The sequence below is a fragment of the Emydura macquarii genome, unplaced genomic scaffold (genome assembly GCF_026122565.2).
Source record: "Emydura macquarii macquarii isolate MOO-44397 ecotype Brisbane River unplaced genomic scaffold, CSIRO-AGI_Emac_v2 contig_3114, whole genome shotgun sequence".
In the NCBI taxonomy this organism is placed as follows: domain Eukaryota; kingdom Metazoa; phylum Chordata; order Testudines; family Chelidae; genus Emydura; species Emydura macquarii.
Window position 1 is genome coordinate 2,394,687 of NW_027133251.1, and position 24,415 is coordinate 2,419,101.

The following is a 24,415-nucleotide window of genomic DNA, read 5'->3' on the forward strand; positions in this document are numbered from 1 at the left end:
GGTATTATCGCAGCAGTAGACACTGTCTTTAGAAGAGCCCAAAGAAGGTAGCAAAGAATCACTTTTCATGTATTTCTATAGTGGCTATATCTAAACTCTAATTATCAAAGAAATCTGATAGTGATGTGCTATTGGCTGTGGAAGAGTCTTCCAAAGAAAGAACCTCCACTGCTTTGGACTTTTAGAAAACAGCTTAACAGAAAATTGACCATAGGAGACAAACCAGCACAGAAATATAGCAGGTCATTCAGTCTAAATGGTTAGCTGGATTGCCTCAATGAATGTGCATCTTGTACAGTATTCTAATGCCATCTAGCAAACAGTTTCGTATTATGGAATCCTAGCCTTTCCCGAAGACCTTGGTGGGATTAGGGGATGAGGGAAAGCCTATATTTGAATTTTAATGAGTTCTCAAATACAGGATACACCTCTTTGCTTGGATAAAAGTTACTTGTCTCTTGCAGGCTTGCGTCCACTACAATGGACTCAAATTTTGTCTCCGAGGGCAAAATTTTAAAAGATAGCAAATTAATGTTAACTGTGAAAGCTGGTGTTTGTTGCATTCCAAAACACTGGTAAGAATCTAAAGAGACACTGTAGTTAGTACTATAATTCAATTAGAGTCTGATATCATTACCACCTTGAGACTGAAGAATCTGAGCTGTAGCTTACTGCTAGCTTCCTCGTTATTCAACTAACAGTTGCCATAAACAAAGGTCAAGAGTCCATCCATTTAAAACACCCTCTATTCTTTTTTTTGGGTGACACTTGTGAGATTATTCACAGGCCTAAAAAAAACAGGAAGCCTGCAGGCCAGATTTCTCAGGATCTCAACTTGTTCTATTACACTACTGCACCAATTACTTATTTTAACAATAACCACATTTTGCTGTGTTTTTTAAACCTTAAGAGTGTTTGGGACTTTTAAAAAAAAAAATTACATGCAGGTCACCTTTGGCAATACTATAGATTTGAAATATGTAGTAGTCTTTTATATGGATGGACATTACTAATAAATTAAGTTACTGAGAGAAAGTGCTGTGGACTAGTCTTAACTGCTAGTCTTTAAAATAGAGGTTCCAGAATTCTATCATTACATAACTATTGTTACCCACTCAGAGGACAGAGTGAAAAGGAGTTCTCAATCTACACAGATGTGTAGAACATTCCTCTAACATGGCTTAAGTTACCAGATATGTTAAGGTCGTAAAATGAAGTACACAACAGTCAGGAATTGCCGCACAATCTCAATTGCCCATTTCTGTATCTGCATTTCTATGTATAGTCTTTAGTTATATGATCAATCCCTCATTCAGTATTTCTGCCAGAGTGCTGAGATCACTGCCTACCATGCTGACTAACATTGTTTCATTGTACTCCCAAGTTTGTTTGCACCCATCTTTTATTTGTCTTAGACTGTAAACTCTTGGGTGCAGGAACTGTTTGTTTGTATAGCACCTAGCACAATGGGATCTTGGTATATGGGCAGTGCTCGAGGCACTACAGTAATACTAAGAAATACACAGTGCATTACATAGTTACCAGTGCAGATTCACTGAAGTTTATGCATTTGTACCACTTAAAAAAATATATATATTATATATATTGGGCCTTGCACATCTTTGCCCTTTGGGTTTCTCATTCCCTGAGTATTTCCTCATTCATGCATGACATTGTGTGCACTACATAAGGAATAGAAAGGGTACTATAGATAGCCTTAAATTATATGGTCATGCAGCGTATCAATGTATATTAACAAGATGCAGAGTGTTAAGGGAGTGTGGATAGAACAATTTTGGCATTCCCTGGTTTCTGAGTACTTCATTTTGCAACCATGTTAATGAAGTTTCCTTAAAGAAAAAATTAAAATAAATTCCAGAATGTCAAAATATGCCAGATAGCACTAGAATACTGTATAAGATACACACATTCAGTGGAGCAACAGCTTTTGCAGAATCGTATCTCTTTAAGAGCATCCTCTATCCACTAGAAGAGGAAAGATTTATAGAGAACCCTGTTTTATTCATAACTCATTTATGTATTGAATGAGGCAGGGTTCTCCTTTTTAATAAAAAGTAAAAAAATTTCACAAACCTTGTTATGCATGTGCAAATGTCATTACAACTTTGGGAGATCTTTATTAAACGTCAATAAGTTTCCACATGAATCCTGACAATGCAGCCAAATCAAGAAATTTCTACTAGTCCCCAGAAAGGAATACCTGGTCAAAATGCCTACACGCCATGCTGAAGTTTAAAAGTGTTCAAACTTCCAAGAGAGGTCACAATTCTTTTCACTATTGTCTGTACTCAAAGACTGCACTACTTTCCCCAATTATTTTCAGGCAGACAGCTGGAAAGTTTCAGCCCAAATGATGAAAAATTCAAGAAGATATAATTGAAGTCCCTATAGAATAGCAATGTAGGGGTCACCTTAACCCTGGGACCATATCTATCAATCAGGATGTTCTCAGATTCCAAATGCATCTAGTACTGGTGGAGCTACACTAGTGCTAGAACAGTGAGATTGAGAAAAAGCCATCCTGTACATAGGTACAGCCTAGCTGTCACTATTCACTATAGCAGTAGCTCACTGAAACACAAACTTTAAGACAGTAATGATCAGCAAGCAATTCTAACTTTTCAGTAATGTACAATATTTACATCCTTTTATTCAGTCAATTCTTCATACATTAGGAGTATCACTTGATCCATGTAGGAAACAAAAATTGAAAATAAAAGACACCAACGTGTGGTTAGAGGAGTAGTTTTGTAGAGGACAATTTAAGGCTTTTTTACCTACTCTTCAACAAGACGAACCACATAGTTCATCCACAGCTCTGTATAATATTTTACAACATTAATATTCTACCCATTAAGTAATCCAACAGGCTGTAGATGGAATGGTTAAAATTTTGATCTTCTATTTGCTGAATTTTAAGCTTCCTGGAAAGTAGCCCGCAATGTCAGATCTCTAAATATAGTGCTCTTTTCTACTCACTCTTTAAACTGTTAAGAATATTTATTCCATCTGACTCTTTGCCCAGAATGAAGACAAACATACCCACATATTTAGAATTACATAGAATTCAAATCTAAATCACCTGAAAGAAACAAAGACCCAATAGTACAGGATTCTGAAGAACATTACATGGTTAGTAAGTTACAAGAATCAAGGGAAACAATAGCTAAAAGTTATTTAGCTTCCAGATTACTCTAGACAGCCAAACATAAGTCACATTTTTTATTTACATTTGCCAAGCCTTGTCTTTTGAAAAAGACCTAGTGAAATCATGAACTGCCTTGAGAAAAGTAGTCTTTAATTTTGCACGTTGCCTGTTAGGTGTACCCACTTCAGTCTTCCCCAACACAAGTCACTGAAAATTGTTAGTAATGACTTATGCTGTACATCAAACAGAACTTTGGACCCCCTTGTCATGATGTATTTGGCCAGCATTCTTTAAAGTTCAATTCATCTGATTCACAATAAAGTGTTTAGATTAGGATTTATTTCACTTACATCACCATTAAAAACAGCTACAGAATTTTGCATTTATTCCAGTTCATGGTGAACACTTAAGTCAATTGTTAACTGGAAGATTTTCCTTTGTTCCAGGGACCATATCTGTAGATAGTTCTAACAGCCATTCCTTCTATTTGGCATCATCAGCCATAATTTGCTCTTTCATCATTATCTAAGGAGATTTGTGAATCTGGATAACTTCTTCCAGGGAATTGGAGGACAGATGGTTCAGATATTTCCAACCACTATCCTGGTTTAATACTTTATTCCACCAAAAAAAGATTTTACTGTGCTGGAACAGGCATCAAGGTTTGAGCACACTGTCTTAGTAGCTACTTTGAAATGTTGCTGTGCCATGCATGCTTGGCCCTCCACATTGCTCTTAATTGGTCACTGAGGAAAAGTGGTTGTATCACAGAGGCAAAGCAGCAAGAAGTAAGCTAGCTTCAAAACCCAAGAAATGATATGAGATATTAGAGTTAATATTTCATCCATGAGGCTTTCCTGAAGCGGTGGAGAAAAAGCCACAGCAAGGGTCACAATCTGTTCAAAAAACAGAGATTGGAGACAGATATAGTAAACTGTCAAAGAAAGTATGAATGGGAAGCCTTAATCTCAGTAAGCCGTGAGGTTAACTGGTAAAGCCTCAAACTGCATGCACTGGGCCTGCAACTGATCAGAATATAAGAAGCCAACTGCTATATCAAACGTTAGGATGTCATGATCTTGAAGTGAAACAACTGGCAGCTTCAGTGAGAAACTATGCTAGTGTAAGAGACAAGAGTTTTAAAATAAAGTGTACATGCGTTAAGGCCCAATATGTTTGATAAGAGGGTATTGCAAAGGAAAGTTCAGTTACTAGCTTACTCTAAGTGTTACGAAGGAGCACTGAATTCCTTGCTGGAAGACAAGGCGTTCAGTCATCAAGTGAAGTGGAAAACAAGTGTTTGAAGCAGTCACCACTGCTTGAGCATCTTTTGCCATTGCCACAAGTTTGTCTATTTTTCTAAATATGCATTCCCAGGCACTTTAGCAGCTAAACAGTATGTACTAGAAGATTTGAGTGACTGGAATTAGCCTGTGTACAGGCAATTAGAGATGTTTATTCTATTCTTTTTGTCCTAGTACTGTGACATGTCAACTCCAGATAAAAAGGTTGAAAGCAATTTGACAGTGAAATACTTGAAAACAGATCCTGAGATCTGGAACATTGTTAGGAAAGTTAAACACTGCCAATTTGCTATCTAGTCAATTAGAAGTTTAAAAGCGTTTCAGGTGTTAAACCTGTCCCTCAATCCCCCTGCCAGTTTGTGGTTTTACAATCACATTTCTTTATTTTAACCAAAATTTCTCTCCTATGTGGGTCTTGGACATAACAAACAGGAGAAACCAAGTTGACTATACAGGAGAAAGAGAGAATGACTAGCTTTGTTGTAAGCATGTTGGTCTCAAGATGAGAGAGAAACAAGGTAGGCGATTAGTATCTTTTGTTGGATCAACTTCTGTCGGAGGAAGGGACAGATTTTCAAGCCTCACAAAACTCTTCCTCAGGCCTTGAGAAGGTAATCAGAGAGTGTCCAAGCTAAATACAAGGAGGGACAGATTGTTAAGCATAAAGGGTTCACATACGTTGTAGACCACTTAAAATGAAGTGGGCAATTAACACTTCTGCAGCTCTAGAACAAAGGAGGATTAAGCAGGGAGCAGGGTGTATTACAAATTGTTTTAATAAACCAGCAACTCTGTTAAGGCCATGGTTTTTAGTGTCCAGCAGAGCTATGAATTTGAGCTCCCAAGCTCATCTGAAGGTGTTATGCAGGTTTCTTTTCAGGACCAGAATTGAGAGGCCACTTCTGTCATGCTGCCTACAGAGAATCTAGTTGACTTGTATAAGAACCATCCCCTCCTTAGCCTCTCTCCACCTGCCTATCCTTAAACTGTAAGCTCCTCCAGGCAGGAACCATCCCATCTTAAATGGCTGGAGAAACATCTAGTAAATCTTTAATATCAAATATAACTTTGCAGACAAGTGTGATTTTTAAATCAATTTTGTCCTTTTAAATAATTTAAAATTTTGCTTTTCTATTAAATATATTAAACTATTAGTTTTATGATTTCTCTAACTTCTAATGCTACCTACTGTTCCTATTAACATGACAGAAGTCGCACCCTTTTATAAGCAATTTCTCCTCTATATGCTGCCACTAGGTGAACTGACAAGACAACATGATTTTAAGTGTCAACAATACGTATATGACCATTCTAGCTATCCTTTACCACACCACTACCACCAAGATAGCCCAATGCTTGGACAGGATCAGCTCCTGAATGAATAGTTGGTGGAAGCTGAATCCAAGCAAGAAGGACATTATGTTGGTGGGCAGAGGAAAGCACTTAGAGAAAGCACAACCAAAGGAGACTGCAGCATGGCTGCAAAGTTGTACACATGCAATTGGTGAATCATTTAGCTTAGACTGCTCCTGGATTCTTCATGGACACTAAGATCTCATGTAGCATCCTGAATAATGCTTTTAATATCCCCAGTTGGTCAAGGGACCCTACTATTACAGAATGCTGAAGCTCATCTCCTCAGTAACACAGGCTGCTGTGAGTATATCAAGTCTCTGTTCTGTTCTCTATGCTGGCATCCCGTAGAACATAATTAAGTTCAAGGTTCTAGTCCTTATCGTCAAGGCACTCAGTGGCCCGGGCCCAGCATATCTGAACAAATCGTCAAAGCTCCAGGATGAAGACCTTGGTCAGCAACTCCACTCTCCAGGTACAATGGAATTTGCCTACCATAATGGTAAAACTAGTCTGTGTATCAGACAGTCAAGCTCACACACCCCACCACCTTTCGCTCCAAATGTGAGGTGCACCTTTTGACCTGCCTTCTCAAACATACAGAGCTGTGTGTACATTTAAAAGAAATGCCCAAACACAAAACCCTAACAAAACAGGAAACATTTACACTGTCTTCCCCTAGGGAGAAAAGGAGAGAGAACAAACCACACATGACAAATGTTAGTCACACTGCTTTATGTACTATTGGAAGACACTCTAATACTACGGAAGTAGAGTGAAATAAGAATCTATATAGAAATAAAATACAATCTCTTCTGTTTTTTATATAGCACCACAGACCTGTAGAATAGGCCAATTGTACCAGGCAAACAACAAATCTCTCCCCAAAAAAGCTTATACAGGAAAGGCATAGCAGGTACAACGTAGCATGGGGAAAAAGCATCACAGCCATAATCATTCACTGCTTTATCACAAGTCAACTGTGGCCTCTGAGCTGAAACTTAAGCTTATTAAGTGCATTTCCGAAGAGTACTTTTATCAGCTTGCTCAAACATTTTACAGCCCAAAGACAAATGCAGGACCCAGCAAGTAACTAAACCCATACAAAATACTTGAGACTCACCTCCCTGTTTTATTAGTTACTCACCAATTCTGAAGTATAGGTGTGAAAGTTTAACTCCACCTTATATGACGCAAATCTGACCCAGTTACTAGGCCAAAACTGGGGTGGCTTCCTAAGTAATAATGGAGGTAAGCCTAAAAATACATACATCACACCAACGTGACTAAGTCAACGATACTCATTACAAATGAAAAGAGGCTTGTGCCAAAGTACTCCCTTCTTTCAAAACAAGAAGGCTAAACTAAATGTGACTCATATCTATTCAACAAATACAGGCTGTTAATATTTTGGTTTCACAGAAGAAAGTTTCTAAACCCTGATCCAGAAAGGCAATAAGTCATTGCAGGTGCAAGGAACCTGATGTAAACTTGTTCACATTTTTCTTCAACTTGCCAGGAGTCAAAGAACACCAGCCAGTGGGCATAAAATGGAGCAAACTGGAGTCATGTCAGAAAAGGGAGTCCCCTGGGAATAAGTTGCAGCAGGTGATATCACATCAGAGGCCAAATGGACAATGCAGAATTCTGATAGGCCACATTTGACCATCGGGGTACCATCAGCAGGAACCCCCAAAGATGTTGTTTGTAACAAGTGGAAAATTAGGTCATTCCCCATATCTCCATCAGGCAGTTATCTTCTGCACACCTCACATTTTGGAGCCCTCTCCCCTCAGTTCCTTTCTCATGAGGCAAAGTTAAAAGACTTGTTTATTCTAGTCACAAAAGGAGAAATAATGGCTACACTGTTTTCTGGAAAGATGGGAAGACCAGAAGGGGAACTGAAAGCATTTCTTTGCCTTCCACACTGAAGCAGATTTATAACCCTTTTAGACCCTCTTCCCAATTTGGGGAGAGATGGAGGAGGGATGAACCGGAAGGTAACTGGATGACCCAAGGAATAACTGCAGCAAGAAGAAACCCTCGCTTGAAGTATCCATCCCGATACAGGATGCTGCTGGAAATAAAGGAGTTGGGGGGGGGGGGACCTCCAGAGTCATCCCCTTACTGTGAAACAGTCACACTCTTACATGTTAGTGACAGCTCATGGGGAAGGGACAGGAGAATGCCATAGGGGTTCCTTATCATGAAGTAGCTGTCTTTCTATATGGTATTGGCATGGATACATTACTCGGAAAAGGGATGAAGGAACACTCAGAGGGACCATTGGGAGAAAGAATGGGAGCCGTTCTAAGCAGAGGACAGATCCCTCATATTGAAGCAGCCCTCTTTTATACATAACATTGCACCACCATCCCCAGTGTACGGGATGACAGGCTTCTGTGGGTTCTTTGAGTTAAAGTGACCTCCTTATACAAAGTATTGCTGAGCTGAAAAATGTAGGGGATTACTTGGAACAAGGGGAGCCCCTAGATCCTTTATCTTGAAGGGATCCACATCCAGACAACCTGGGGAGGCGAGTGACCACTCATTTTGAAATACTCTTCCACATGGATTGGCAGGGCCTACCTCTAGCTATCCTTAGGCAACAGAGGTCCTAGGGATCCCCCATTCTGAAATACTCCCCATTACACAGGGTATGAGGACTCAAGGATAGGGTCTCTTATTTTGAATTAACATGCAGAGTTCTGAGGTCCCAGGGATGCAGTTTTCCTATCCTGAGTAGGACTCCCTTAGACAGGCTGAAAAGCAACCAGTGGGTGGGGACCCCTTACCTTGAAGTAGCTTCCCTCATACAGGATGCAGAGGGGTCTAATGGGAGAGATGGTTTTCCTATATGTAAGCACCACATGCAGGGTGTTGGGATACCTGCCAGGAGGAGATGGAGTCCAATATCTCATCCTGGATCACTGGAAGGCCCGGAAGGAGGGGCTAGTTGATTTGAGAGGGAATGGGGGAACCCCTCACTTTGATGCACTCCCATACAGCATAGTGGGGGCAGCAGGTCCCTTACTGTGAAGCAACCCACCCATACATGTGGGGAGCTCCCCCACAGAGCCACAAGGAACCTGAGAGTAGGTGTCAGGGCCCGGGGGGGGCACCTTACCTTGAAGGGCTGGCCATACAGGGTGATGATGAGCCTATTCAGAGGGTCATGGGGAACCCTGAGGACAGGCATCAGGGGACCCTGAAACACACTCCTATACAGCGTGGAGGCGGGGGCCACTCCAAGAGCTATGGAAAACCCAAGAGCCGGTGTCAGGGCCAATGGGTTCCAACACCAACCCCGCTCCACACAGAGGAGATTGGGGAAATGTGCTTAGCTGCAACCCCCTCACAGAAGGATCTGGGGGCCCATTACGTTTGAAACAAGAGCAACCCCAAAGGGAGTACATGGGACCCCTTACCTCACAGCACCACCAGCCTCCCCCCCACACAGAGGGGGTGCTTGGGGTCCCCCCCTTACCTCACAGCACTATGTGCACCACCCCCCACCACACACACACAGAGGGGGCGCTGAGGGGGACCCCCTACCTCACAGCCCCACCCCCCATCACACACACACACACACACACAGAGGGGGCGCTGAGGGGGACCCCCTACCTCACAGCCCCACCCCCCACACACACACACACACACACACACACACAGAGGGGGCGCTGAGGGGGACCCCCTACCTCACAGCCCCGCCCCCCACCACACACACACACACACAGAGGGGGCGCTGAGGGGGACCCCCTACCTCACAGCCCCGCCCCCCACCACACACAGAGGGGGGGGGCTGGGGGCCCCCCCTACCTGACAGCCCCGCGGCGCGCCCCCCCTCGGGCACACCCAGAGGGGGGCTGAGCCCGCCCCGAGGGCGGCGCCGGGCCCTGTACCTTGAAGTAGCCGCCCTCGTAGAGGGTGTTGGGGGGCCCGAAGATCGCCACCTCCCAGTTGTAGAGGTCGGACTCGTCCACCAGGGTGATGCGGAAGCCCTCCACCGGCTCCTCCTGCAGCGACTTCAGCTCCAGCATCAGCGCCTTCTGCGAGCTGCTCACCTGCTGCTGGGCCATGGCGCGGCGCCAAGCGGGCCCGGGGCGCCCCCGGCCGCCGCCGCCCCGGGGCCCCCGCCTGCTGCTGCTGCTGCTGCCGCCGCCGCTGCCTCCCGCCGCCGTGGCACCGCGCCGCGCTCCGCCCGCGCCCTCGGGCTGCGCGTGAAGCCGGGGGGAGGGGGCGCGCGCGCGCGACTCCGCTCCGCTGCCTGGGGACAGGCGCCGCGGGGCCTCCGGCCCAGCTCGCCACTCGCTCGCGCCCGGCTCCAGGCGCTCCCCCCCCGCCCCCTGCGGCCGGCCGCCACTTCCTTTTGTGACGGCGGCGCCGCTCGCAGGCAGCGCGGAGCCGCTGACCTCAGCGCGCCGTTCCACGCCGAGGCCACGCCCACACCGCTCCCCCTCCCCCGCCGAGGCCACGCCCACACCGACCCCCCCTGACAGCTGACCTAGCAGCTGTTCCTTCCTCGGGCCACCTCCCCTCCCCCACAAGGCCCCGCCCCCTCTTAAAGAAGCCGCCTCCTGCCCCTCCGCCTCCCGTGGAGAGCCAGGGGTTTGTTGAGGGGCAGAAGAGAACCTCCCTCCCCACCCCCTCTCTGAGGGTCACCCTTCTGGCTGCCCCCCCCAAGTCACCCCGCTTGCCCCGGGGTGCTACATCTCATGGTTCCCTCCCCTGGGGCCTGCATTGCTTGATCCTGGCTCCTACCCTGGGGCCATCATTTCCCCACCCCAGGGGGCCGGTTCCCTCTTTTTATGGGGCTGGCATTATCGCTTGCCAGGTAACAGCCACCTCCAGCTGCAGCTGTGTAGAGCTTTGGCCCAGGCGGCATGGCCTTGTCTGCAGAGGGGATTGTCTTGATTAAAGCCAGAGAACGTTACGGGAATGGGCAATGCTGCAGACTGAAGTTTGGAAACCTCTGGTCTAGATGGATCCACCGGTGTTTTCCCCGCTCGCAGCCACCGGTACAGCTGCACCAGTGGAACTCTTAGAACTGTGAAACTCACTGCTGCAGGATGGTGACGCGGCCAAGAATTTAGCAAGAATCAAAGAGAGACTGGCCCTTTAGATAGGTAACAAAATCCAGTCAATGCCAAAAGGGTATTGAAATGGATAGGAAATCTAATGGTTGAAGTTTTAAACCATCTTTAGTAGGGATTAAGCTGAGTCATTCAGGTGGGGCAGATTATCCCACAACACCTACTACAAGGTTCTTGCACCTTCTTCTGATGCAACTGCTCCTGGCTACTGTTGGAGATGGAATACAGCACGAGATGGACTAGGAGTGTGAGGCAGTCTGGCGATTTCTATGTACCTATTTTTGTTTTCCCCGCCTCTTATCCCTACCTCCACTGCTTACTTTCGTAGAGGTACGAGGATCGCATGGCATTAGCGTAACTAATAGATATATCTTCTACACCCTTTCGCACACTGAGGTATAGGCAGGGTGATGTACTGGTTGGAACAGGAGTCAGACCTCGTGGTTGGAGCCAAGGGTGTGCACAAGGGGGCAAGCAGGGGCACAGCCCCCCTCCCCCAATAATCAGGGGAAGGCATAAAGCCTCCCTGGACCTCAACTGGGAGGAGGAGACAAAGCCCCACAGGGCTCCAGTGCGGGGAGAGCATGCACTACTCCAGCCCCCAGGATCCCTGCTTGGAGCACAGCCAAAAGGCAGAACCCCAGTTGCAGTGGGGAAACAAGCCAGCAGTTGGAGTCAGAGCAGAACCGGAGTCAAGCCAGGAGTCAGAGCAGAACCGGAGTCAAGCCAGGAGTCAGAGCAGAACTGGAGTCAAGCCAGCAGTTGGAGCCAAGAGTCAGAGCAGAACCGGAGTCAAGCCAGCAGCTTATTGGGCCCAGCCGGGCTCATTGGGTTGCCACGTGACCTCACCCAGAGCCAGCTGAGTTCCTGACACACTCTCGCTGCATCAAACCTTTGTTTGCCAACTACAGCAGGGTGAGGCTGGATTCATCTAAATTGCCTGGTTCCCTCTCTTATGTGTGCATTTGACAGACTCATGTGATGGGAGGGAGAATTGTGAAACTGCTTTTGTGGGAGTGGGGGGGTGCTGAGTGAGTGCCTACCTTGTGGGGTGGAGACCCAGAGAGGCCAGGGGCAGTAGGATGGCAGCTTCTGGCTGTGGGTTGGTGGTGGGTGTGGGGTAGTCCTTTGGGAAGCCTGGGTTATAGATGGAATCTCAAGTCTTCATTTGGTACTCAGCACCAGCAGCTGATTCTCTTCAATAGTCATCTGAGAATGGATGAGACGGCCGAAGAGAGTGGCCATTTTATTATTATGTTTATTTATATTAACATAGCACCAAGGGGCCCTTGTCATAGACCAGGATTCATTGTACCAGGTGCTGTACAAACAGAATAAAAACATGATCTCTACCCGAAGGGGTTATAATCTAAGTATAAAACAATAGACACCAGAAAGATACAAATAGATGGGGGAGTACAAGGAAACGAGAAAATATCGGTCACCATGATAGACAGTGGTCGCAACATGCCGGCAGCCTCATTGTTGTCAGGATTTTTGAAGGCATCACAGCAAAGGAGCATTTTGAGAAGGGATTTGAAGGTGGTAGCTTTGTGAATGTTCACAGGGAGCGTCCCCCAGGTGTGAAAGGCAGCAAGGGAGAAAGCACAAAGCTAGTTTAAAAATGTCACAAGTGGGAGATGGAGGCTGGTGCCAGGGGCTGAGTGGAGGTGAGCGTCGACAGCTTGATAGGGAAGGAGAGATGATAGGTAGGATGGGGATGGACCATGAAAGGCCTTGAAAGTGAAGATAAGCAGTTCATGTTTGATGCTATAGAGAAGGGGGAGCCAGTGGTGCAATTCAAAGAGGGGTCAAATGGTCAAAGCAACGGGTTAGAAAAATGAGCTTTGCAGCAGCAGTCTGTATGGACAGGAGTGAGGCAAGTCTGCATTTGTCCAGGTCAGAGACAAGGTGTTGCAGTAATCAAGACACAAGACGCTAAGAGCTTGGATGAGATTTTTAGCAATGTGGATGGATAAGAAATGCTGTATCTTAGAGATGTTCTGCAGAAAGAATCAGAAAGATTTAGATATAGCCTGGATGTGAGGCCCTATAAAGAGGTCTGAGTCAAAGAGGACACCTCGGTTACAAGCCTAAGTGACCCGCAGGATGTTGCTGTTGTCCACAGTGATTGAGAAAGGAGGTCGTGGGGAGGGAGGACTATTAGGAGCTCTGCTTCAGGCATATTTAGTTTGATCTGATGGTTAAATATCTATGAGGATACACCAGAGAGACAAGTTGAGATTATAGTTTGGACAGAAGGAGATAGGGCTGATGTGAAGAGGTAGATCTGAGTCATCAGCATAGAGGGGGTAGTTGAATTTGTGTTTGCAGATGAGATTACCCAGAAACAAGGTGTAGAGGGAGAAGAGAAGACCAAGGACAGAGGCCTGTGGACCTCTCGCAGAAAGGCGGGCGGACAGGAATATGTAGGCCCAGGGTGGAGGATTGGCTGTGAAGGTTTGGGTCCCTCAATCCCTGTGGAGGTGGGCAGAAGAGAAGAAGGCAGGAAAGGATTTAGGGGGACTTGCAGCTGCTTTGAGGTTCTAAAAGGTCCAATTTGTTAGACAAGCTCACTTGTCGTGCTCACCGTTCTCCATGATCTGCTGTCTCAGCCACCATTTTTAGCAGCTTAAAACCATGTGCTTGTAGTCGGGCTACTGCAGTTGTTCCTTTGAGCTAGAGAACGTGAGAAACACAAAAACTAACACAGCGACTGGCAAACATAAGAGCATCTTTGCATCACACAGAATCCCAGAGGAGTCAGCATCAGCCATGGATTCCCCCTGTACAATTCAGTAAGATTCCAACATGGTGTGGGATCACCTGTTCAACAACTCATGAGCGATCATTGTTGATTTTGCCTTCCATGGATCAGCAGTTAAAGTTGTCATTCTAGCTAAACTTTAAGGCTAAACAGGTCCATTCAGGACTGGCTTTAGAGTCGCTAAGGCCCAGGGCAGAGAGCCAAAGCCCAAGCCCCGTCTGATACTGAAACCCAAGAAACTTAGCTTCTGGGAGGTCCCCTGTGGCGTGGGGCCTTGGGCAATTGCCTTGCTTGCCACCCCCTAACACTGGCCCCATATCCATTATTGTTACACCCAAACATGAGGCCCAAATCTAGATGTAGATCCGTACCTGTATTGTATTAGCATTGCAAATAAGTGAGATCTACATCTGGTGAAAATTGCAGTTGGAGCTAGAATCCAAGTCTCCCATGTCCTTGAATGAATTCTCGGCTGTTGAGTGAAAGGAGCAGCTGCAGGAGGACAAGCCAGAGGAGTGTCTGTTACATTTCACCCAGGCTTCCCTGCAGACTCTGAGCCTTCCTCTAGGCCACAAGCAAAACTTGAGTTCCCACAAAAAGGCTGACAGACAAGCCTCTCCCACTGTCACAAGTTAATGGGCTTAAGTCTTTTCTCTCTGACACCAGTTCAACTGCAGTGGAGTGCTTCCTGATTTACATGGATGAGAGCAATCATATTCAGGTGCAATGTTTTCTGAACCATTAAAGGTCCCAGATATACTTATTCATGCACCTAATTACTGAACATAATTACTGATGGGATTAAAGCTGGGGTCACTGTCTTCCAAAGCATTTGCTCTGCCATTAACATGAAAGCGTTGACAGTAGTAAGAGTCTTCGTTTAATCCAATTCTCACACTCTTCATCCTCAGAGCCTGTGGCAGCTATCAAGTACACACATACCCATCAGCTGTCAGTGTGGACACTCTGCAGCACCTATCAGAGAAGCTGTACATTCTGGGGAGATTAGACTGTGCATTGTGGTGGTAGATAGATATTTTTGCTGATGAGCATTCAGTTCTATCTTCTTACTCTTTATTTTTCAAATAGATCCCTTCCGGTTTATCCAACAATGTGTCTTTCTCCCTGTGCATTCCTAACTGGCCTCTCAATACGGTAAATAATATTCGATCCCTTAGTGTCCAGATCTATTGGGAGTACATTGTACTATAACATGTACGATCTGAACTGGATTCTGAAGAAGCAGTCTATTCTGATCTATGTAGGTTCTTATACTGTCCTCATCCCTATAATAGCCAAGGGCCTTGGCCAAGGCTGGAAGTGCGGCAGAAACAGCCCTCAGGCCCTAAGAGAGAGCTTCACATCTGTCTATAGTGATCCAATCTGACATAGCGAAAGGGCAACAGTTCCAAAAGGTCTAGTCCACTGGGCCATGTGGCCTCCTGCACCCTTGATGTTGCACTTTGATTACCTGCACATTTTGTCCAATTCATCTAACTTTGTTTCCCAAACTGCTGTGAAATAGATCAAAGAGGCTCCTCTCTGCACTTGGGCCTTCGGGGAAATACTTCGTTGATTGAACTGTCTGGAGTCTAGTTCTTTTTGGCTTGAGCTGTCCCTATCTCTGCAGTAATCAAAGCACCTTTCATTGCTGCCAGCCTCAAACAAAAGCTGACTGAACTAGCCTGCTGCTGGGAATGATGGAAAAGTTGAGTTCACGGCTATTCATGAGTTAGCTGAGCCTGCTGCCATTCTAGAATGTGGGAACAGAGTTACTTGTGTGAGGCAGAATAGGAAGAGAGTTCTGGTGTATCTAGGGGGCTGGCTGAAAATTTTCCATCAAAGCTGCTTTTAGACAGATAATTGGGGGTTTTGACACAACGAGATCTTTCACAAAAAGTGTCTGCTTTCCACAGAAAATGCAGCCTCTTCTTCAAGAAACCAAATACTCCAAAAATGTTTTGGTTTTTGGCCTAAAACGGAAAAGTTTCAATTCTGAGTGGCTGCCACAGGTTCTCATGGGAGTTGTAGTTTGGGTGCTTGATGCCCCTGTTCTCTTTGTGGGCTGGGTTACCCAGCCAAACTACATCTCCCATGATGCCTTGTGGTTGCACAGCAAGAAGGGAAAGCATGATTCATCATGGTAGACGTAGTCCAGCTAAGGAGCCTGGCCCATAGAGGAGAAAGGAGACATGAGGCGCCCAAACTACAACTCCCAATAGACACTGTGATTGGAATTTTTCGAATTTAAATTTTCTCTTCCCACCTTTATGTATTGGAGGCTTCTATGTGCTGCAGAGATTGGCAGCCATATTGTGTCCAGTTCCTGTGCAGACTGTTAGAAGAGACACTCCCCACCACTATGCACACTGAGTGCCTTCTCCTGGAGACCATATTTTAATTCTTTCTTGTTCTCAGTCTGACTTAAGTGTTACTCTGACTTAAAGTTTCTGTTTGCTTTTTGTGTATTGAAAGCGTAACAAGAGAGAGGGCAAAAAATGTGAGAGGCACTAAGACAAGGAATGGAAAGAGAAAAATATTGCACCTGGCAAGAAGAACTGGGTATGTAGTCAATTCATCTACAATGAGCTGATCAAGAACCTGTCACTATGTAAAGGTGGCAAGGCCAGGGCACGGGTGGCCAGCTGTAGGGATTACCATCAGGCACAGGCCAAGGATCCAGTGGCCAGGAGCCAATTGCCAGGAACCAGGTTAGATCGGGACACCAGGAGATCAGAACTGAGTGACAAATCAGAGTGCCAGAAACAAGAGACAGGTGTCAGGAGGTAGGTAGAGTCACATCACGATTAGATGGCAGAAACAAATCATCACCAGGGAAGCACTCCTTAGCAGCAAAGAACCCACTTGTGCAAACAGCTTCCTGCTTCCTCTTCCAGCTTAAATAGGGGCAGCAGCCCAATCAGAACCCTTGGAGCTCTCCCCATCACAGCATAGGTGTGATGTTCATGTCCCAGTAGGGCTTCATGGCGCCCGGTCCTTGCTACTGTCCATGAGCTCCTGGGTGCAGGATTGGAACTGAGAAGGGAGGGCCCAGGCGCCAGCCTGCGGGGGGGGCTCCGGGCTGGCCCTTCAGGAGCATAGGAGGTGGGGGATGCAGGAGGCTCGGAGGGGCGCCCCTCAGCGCCTCCCCCCCCATGTCGTGAAGGGCTGGCCTGGTGCTCCCCCCAAGGCTGCGGGACTGGAATGGCAGGCAAGTGCGGGGGCGCCGGGTTGGCCCTTCACGATGGGCAGGGGGCGCAGGGGCTCTGAGGGACACAGAACCTCCTGCGCCCCTGTGCGTTGTGAAGAGCTGGCCCAGCAAGCGCCTTCCCCCAGGCTGGCGGGGGTGAGGCCGCCCCATTCGAGTCAGTGCTAGGCCAGCCCTTCGTGATGGGCGGGGGGGCGCAGAAGGTTCTGAGGGTCCCTCAGCACCTCCCCTGCCCACACGTCATGAAGGGCCAGCCCAGCCCCCCTCCCCAGGCCGGGGGTGTGTGGCCACCCCGTCCAAGCCAGCACCAGGCTGCGGGGCTACAATGAGAGAGGCAGGCGCCCTGCGGCGGGTAAGTGCGGGGAGGGGGGGCAGTGGAGCCAAGCCTGCATTTGCACCCCCCCCCCCAAGTCTCACCCCCCCCGCATAGTTACAGACCCTCCCCCTCTCCAGGGTAGCTGGGGGGTGGTGCCAAGGCCCCTCCTGCCCTGCGTGGGGGGGGGAGAGGGGGAGAGGCGTGAGGCCTGGGGGAGGACACAAATTTAGGCTTGGCCCCTGGGCGCCGGAGACCCTCGGTACGCCACTGGCTGATCTGCAGACCCCCAGCTTCAAGGTTGGTTGGTCCTGATAACAGGAATTGAAATTCTGCTGGCACATTGTGCAGATCTTTGATAAAAGCTTCTCTTCAAATACTTCTGCTTCTCTCTCATCACCTATTTTTAATATATTTCCTTCTCTTCTGTTTCCTTTTTCCTGAGTGCCTGCTTGTGAAAGATGCCAAACTGAGACTCAGATCATCTGCTTAGCAACAGAACAGGTTCAGACGAGGCCGCTTTGAAAATGCAAAGTGCTACATTGCTGCTAAAGATCTTTACCGCCCAATCAATTAATAGAGTAATAGATATTAGATTTGGGAAAGATTGGTAAGGCCCCTTCCTGCCTGTCCTTTGACCAGGGCATGATTTGCCCCTGCAACATATTTTTCAGAGCTTTAGCCAATCCATTTTTTGAATAATTCAAACACTGAAGCATCCTCTAGGAGACTATAACCCAGCCTAATAGATGGTACCCCCAAGAAGTTGTTCCAGTTATTTAGCTTACGTTTTCATGTGTTCAGTTTCACCCCATTACTCTGCTCTCCCCAAACATTTGTCACCTAGATATTTATACCCTTCAAATATTCGTAGGGTTATCAACATCCTATTTCTTGAAACTCCAAATGACACCGTCTCTTCTCTCTCTCCCTGTTTCCTTTCTCGCTTATTGGATGGTTTGGTTTGGTTAGGCTCCTACTGACTATGCTGCATTTGTTCAATCTTCACACACCCAGCCCCCCTCCACTACCGCCTCACCTCTATCAGGCAGCGTGGAGAGTACTCCTGTGATTGAAAAGATCAGACAGAGTAATGAATGGCTCAGTTCTGTAGATTCTCTGAGAACCTCCTAAAGGCTTTTCAGAAACTGTGTGAGATTCATATTGAGGATTGGTCCAGAGATTATTGCTGCCCATCTGCCAAATGTTGGCAGATTTTGAGGCTTTGCAGGTTGATTTCCTATTGGAGCAGAAATCTGTGACGTGGAGTCTGGGTATTTTATTAATGCAACTTATTTTATTTACACTATATATGCCAGTCCTGGAGTGGAGGTAGTCACAAGCAGCATACAGGCAAACCCTTCTTTCAGGAATCTCAGCCCACACACCGAAGCCTGGTACACAGGGAGCAATTCTGCCCCAAGAACTGACTCTAGTTAGAGAGATAAAAGCACAGAGTAAACTCTTTCGCTGTTTGCAACGTCTTCCCCCATTAGAACCCCTTTCATAAAACTGACAACCTCACAACATTTCTTCAAAGACTGAACACTGTTCGCATGCTAAAGAAAAGAGCTTTTAAGACTGTTTAACAGCATCAGCTGATGACTTCTGCCGTAACAGTAGATTTTGTCATCAATATGAGAGTTACTATGTTTGGGATACAGAGTTATCTAGTGATGGGTTTAAGAGATTGAGATGCAGGAGACATGGGTCCTGTTCTCAACTCACCGTTGGGCCTTAATTTCGCCTTTCATAAAACTAGGCTAATGATACCAAACCACCTTTGTAAAGCGTTTTGCAATCTTCCTCAGACATAAGGTGCAATAGAAATGCAACAGTGTTGTTATGACAATTACTCAACACTTATTCATGCTAATGGATGTCACATGCACCTATTGATGCCAAAATGGGACCCCCGAATATGTGAATTTGAGAGAAATTGGTAGATAAAGCCCAAGAAAAAACTAGAGGAAGAACAATAACCAAAAATGGCTTTCATTTCTTCTTGCTTATTTTGATTTCTCCCATTTCCTGCTTGTCTTAATTTGAATGGAATTATGTTATATATTTTCTTTCCTTTTAACTCTAGGTTACTCTTTTAAAATTCATGAGGTACATCAGAGGGGCTGATAAAAGAGAGCTATGAAAATGCCCTGCTGTTACTCACATTATTGTGATGATTAATAAATAATAAGCACATGAGAATGCTATTTTATCTGTGATTCCCAGGACCTTGCGATTGGGATGATTATGTCCTGATGTCTCTCCTGAAAGCCCTCCGACAATGGCTTGCATTTCCAAAATGTTTGTGTAAACCACTGGTCAGTGGCTGTCATACCCCATGTGCCTGCCCCACAGAAGAATATGTCTGCTATAGCGGACAGCTAAAGGATTTAGGGTCAGATTTTCAAAGGAAATTAGCCCCTAACTCCAATCAATGGGAGTTAAGCATCTGAATACCTTTAAAAATCTGCCCTTTAGCTCAAGCTGCAGAGGTTTATGCTCTTATCTACAGAAGTTCCTGGTTCAATCCCCAGTGATGGCTAAAATGATGGTCACTGCATCTGCAAAACTGCTATACAGGGGAAATAACTGTTTATGAGCAGGAATACTACAAAGACTGTGGATGGGCTCAGTTCTGATGGTGGTTTTGGTACTGTGGGCACCAGGGCCCTAGGAATAGGACTGAGACACACCAGACTAAGGTCTCACAGGTCACTGAGCAACCATCAGATATTTACAGCTTTTAGTAACCAGGGCTGCCTTCAAACCAGTGACCTAGAATGAAAGTCTCCTGAGCCTCCCATCCCCTTTTTCTCTCTGGGGACAGGAGGTAGCTTGTCAGCAGGTGTGGGATAGTGAAGGAAGGAAGACAGGAGGGGTGTGATGGGGTGTGCCAACCCCACACTGGGCCAGACGACTCCATGCCCGTCCTTGTTTTTTCGTTCGTTGTCCCCTGTAATTAGCTGAGTCCAGGTCCCGTAGCTCCTCCCCTTAGGCTGGGGGAGGGGCTTTTAGCTGTGGGCGGGCACAAATAGTACTCAAATAGACCTGGGACAGAAGAGGTTAATGAGAGCCTGTGGGCTCAATCAGCCTCAACCTTCTACACCTGTCCAAGGGGTCAAGCCTGGAGGAAGGACTTAAAGGGGATCAGGTGAGGGCTGATAAGGGAACAGAGCAGATTGCTGGCTTTAACTCAGTGAGAGAAACCTGGTTAGAATAAAGGAGCTGACTTGGACTACTAGTAAACAGGGGCTCCTTGAATGTAGAGGAGCCTGCAATGGGGAGTACAAGGCTGTGGGGAAGGAAAGCTGAAGGAAATGAGTCTGTCTGGGGTTCTCTGTGTATGCCAAGGGGCCTTAAGGGAGCAGGAAAACTCCTGCTGGGTGAGAGACAGCCCTGCCCTGCTCAGGGAGTGAAGTAAATGGCCCTGCAGCAGAATCAGCTGGAAGACCAAAAGTGCTGAAAAACCCTGCGGTGAGTCTGGGGAAGAGGTTAGCGAGAGGGGCTGATACCTTGAGGGCCTGGGGAAGAGGTGGTATGAGAGGCCTAAGAGAAGGCAAGGTAGGAAGTGGACCAGGGAGGTAGCAATGGGTCTGTGTGGCTAAGTCTTGGCTGCCCAGAGGAGAGGGATGGCCTGGTTTCTTCCACCACCTGTTAAGGAAGGCGGTGCAGAAACCTATGGATACAAGGGCTATGGAAGCACATCAGACCAGGGGTAAAGGCTAGGGAGTCTGGAGTTGAAACCAAGGCCTCACGCGAGGTCAATGGACTTGTTCAATGGACTCCTGGTTCTCTCCAGAAGAGAAGGGACTGCTTGACCCAGCTGGAGAGCCAAGTTGCAAAAAGAAGCAGACCCTCCCCCTCCCCCCCGGCACTAGAATGGCTGTTAGTAGGGGTGCCAAAAGGAGGTGAGCTTGCTCTGCCATGCCCAGCCATGTGGGATATGCCAGCTAGTGAGAGCCATCTGTACAAGAGGGAGGAGAGGAAATGGATGAGTGAGCAGGTGTCTCTGAAAACAGAATATCCCAGTTCTCAAGGTTGGGCTTTGCCTCCCTTTCAATTCTCTTCTGATTTCCTAATTCTGTGGAGGTGCGGTCATCTCCGAGAGATGCAATGCAGTGCCCAGGGATATCAAAGGCATGTGGTGGCTACTGGAGTCAGGGTTGATAGAGGGGATTAAGGGGGAGGAGACACAAGGAGGGCTTCGAAGGGTGAGGGACTGAGTTGCTCTTCTGTGGTTTTCCTGAAAGCTTCCAGAAGCAGTGCCTGAGACTTTCAGCGGGAGGCAGGAAGCTCCCTGGGGACGCTAAGGAGCAGGTGTGGGGCTGCAGTCATGCAGTTTTGCTTGCCAGACCATCTGTGACCTATCTGTCTCTCCAGCACCCTCGCCATCTGGACTTCATGAGCAATAAGGCATTGGGAGGGATTGACTCCACAGACTGGCGGAACAGCTGTGGGGAGGGGAGGGGAGGGGCAGTGCCAGACAGCTCAGGGTTGCTCACAAACACTGGCATTTGGAACAGCTACTTTTTTGGGGAGGAAGGGGGGGAGTACTTCTCTTCCTGTCCTGAACAGGCACAAATAGCAGCAGCCTTATGCAAAAAAGAAAACGGATGGAACAAAGCCAAATGCATTGAAAGAACTGCCTCAATACCTTGAAACCATGTGCTGTGTGTAGACCAACACCATGGTCATCGGTGGGGACAGAGCCTAGGACCTTTTGGTGTCAGAAACTACGGCCTCTGCCACTTGAGCTAAAGAGTCCTCCATAGCCGTTACTCTGTGGGCTTGCCTCCAGAGGTGCTGTCACCAGACACTGCCTGTCAATGCATCTAGTCGGGGTTCACTATTCCAGAAGCGCCAATCCCTTGCAATGCTTAGAGAACTCAACAGAAAGAGTTCCCCTCTAGCCATTAGGACAGCGATAGAATTGGCTTGGTAATGACATTTATCACTCTTCATTTTTAAGTAGGTGCATTGTAGCCTATAAATGCAACGGAGTAAATAGAGTTGGGCCCACTTGCACCAGGGTTGAATTGGGCTCTTCTATGCCAGTTCCCACAATAAAGGTGAGATCCATAGGAAGGAAACCAAAGTGAAGACTAAGCACCAAGCCCTGTCCATCCCTAGGAGAACTAGCTTTTACAGATCCTGTGTCGAGAGAACAAGAATTCTCTCAACATCTAGCCTTCCATTGGCTTCCACGTTAGTGTAGCAAACCTAAGAGATTCCTCTTCCCCTTCCTGGCCTAATCCTAATCCCACCCTACCGTGTGACCGATTACAGAGCCAGTCATCCGCATGCTCCCTGCTTGGACTTTGGTATCTACAGGGGCTGGCCCAGTGCAGACAGAAAGGTCACATGGTCTCTGTGCCCTCTCCAGGACAACATCATTCTGTTTTTTCTTGCTCTCAATCTGGAGTAAAGGTCATTCTGACAAAGTATCTGTTTGCTTTTTTTTGTGTACAGAGCAAGGGTGCAGAGTGGCAGAGGCAATGATGCCAGGAAGGGAAACATCTCACTCACTGAGACTCCTATGGTAAGGTAGTTCTTACACCTTCCAAAGAAGAGGCAATGGACCGGTCCTGCCGAGCACACCTCAAAATGCTGCAAAGAATAAAAACCCCTGAAAATGCTTCTCTTCAAATACATGTGGCTCCTCTCTTGGCATCTGTTTATGTATTTTTTATGCTGAGTGCAACTCTGGTAAAAGATGCTAAAATGAGAGCCCTGGGAACTCGAGTCCTATGCATAGCAACAGAGCACATACAATGTGGGCAGCTTGGGAAACAGCTAGTTTTTATATAGTGCTTTTCATTAGTAGATCTTGGAGCACCTCACAAAATCCCTGTGTGGTAGGGAAGTGCTATCAGCCCTGAGTTAGAGATGGAGAATTTAGGCAGACAGGCTGGAGCCCCCTCAGAGGCATTCAGGTGCCTAATTCCTGTTGGTTTTGATAAGAGCTAAGTGCCTAAATACCTCTGAGGATCTGGGCTTAAGTGACTGGTTCAAGGTCCCAGAGGAAGTCTGTGGCAGAGCAGAGCTACATCAGGGCTGAGCTGTATATTGATTCTCTGATTAGTGATAGAAATCTTTCCAGGCCAGTTTCATGATTCCATGTGGGGACATGTGATACTTCCCTTGGGAGACTAGAACACAATCTCACCCACAGGAAACTTGTCCTGATATTTAGCCTATGTTGTTGATGCTTAACTGCATCACATTGCTCCTCTTTATACTCTCTCTGCCCAGCCTATCCATTTGCTGTCACACCTGGGTGTTTACACTCTTGTCAGTATCCTATTTCCCCTTAGTGTTAAAAGGAGGTGTAAGGAGTCACAAGCTTTCTGCTCTTTCTCTTTCTGTCTTCTCTCCTGTTCTGTTCTGTCTTCTCTCCTTGGAGGTGATGGGTAGGATCCTGCTGTTTATGGTACATTTGCTCCGCAGTTTGATTTGTCCTTGTATGTAACGTAATTCCATTCAAATTAAGACAGACAATTTTTTTCTTTCAAATCTAGTATGCTCTTTTAAAATTCATGCAGGACTCATGGTGGCTGATAGAAGAGAGCTATGAAAATGCCCTGCTGTTATTCTTACTATTCTGATGATTAATAAGTAATAAACATATTAGAATTGTCTTTTATCTGAGACTCCCTGGACCATGCATTTGCAATGTTTATAAGCAGGTGGCCCGCCTGGAAATTCTCTCCCTGGGAGATGTATTTCTAAATGTTTTGCAAAGCAGGTAAGCCTAGGAGTTATTTATTAACAGGAATTGGTCTCCTGGCTCCTGTTCATCATATTGGAAAATGTTTAACCCAAACTTGTATCTTACTGGGAAGAAAAGGAGCACATCCCATGTTACCTGGACTCAGGACACCTGGGTTCTTCTGTTACAATCTCTGACACTGGCTTGCTGCGTGGCCTTGGGTGAGTCACTTCACTTAGCTCTTCACAGCTGTGAAACGGGGAGTATGATACTTGCCTCCTCTGTAAAGTGCTTTGTGATATACAGATGCAAAGCGCTAAACAAGGGTATGGCCTCGTTATTCCTTACTAGGGCAGTGGAAGGTAATAGGGATTATGATATTTCTTCACCTCCTAGGTACAGCCTTGAAACCAGTCCAAGTGATCAAAACTTATTACCAGCTGCTGGCCATTCAGAAATTGGGGCAGCTCAGTCGGACTGCGACCAGTGCAGTGCT

General features: G+C 46.7%; 1 protein-coding gene and 1 long non-coding RNA gene across 2 annotated transcripts in view; one reads left to right on the plus strand and one right to left on the minus strand.

Moving 5' to 3' along the window:
* The window catches only part of UBE2R2 (ubiquitin conjugating enzyme E2 R2), a 90,525-nt gene extending 80,360 nt beyond the window's left edge, over positions 1–10,165 (minus strand). Inside the window, exon 1 of the mRNA XM_067530839.1 lies at positions 9,729–10,165. Within this exon, the coding sequence (XP_067386940.1) occupies positions 9,729–9,905 (177 nt within the window). The 5' untranslated portion in view covers positions 9,906–10,165. The remainder of the gene's footprint in view (positions 1–9,728) is intronic.
* A 10,184-nt stretch (positions 10,166–20,349) lies between these two features.
* Positions 20,350–22,845, plus strand: LOC137141775 (uncharacterized). The gene is made up of 2 exons (XR_010916737.1): positions 20,350–20,684; positions 22,680–22,845. It is a non-coding gene; the product is annotated as an uncharacterized lncRNA (long non-coding RNA).
* The last annotated feature ends 1,570 nt before the right edge of the window (positions 22,846–24,415 follow it).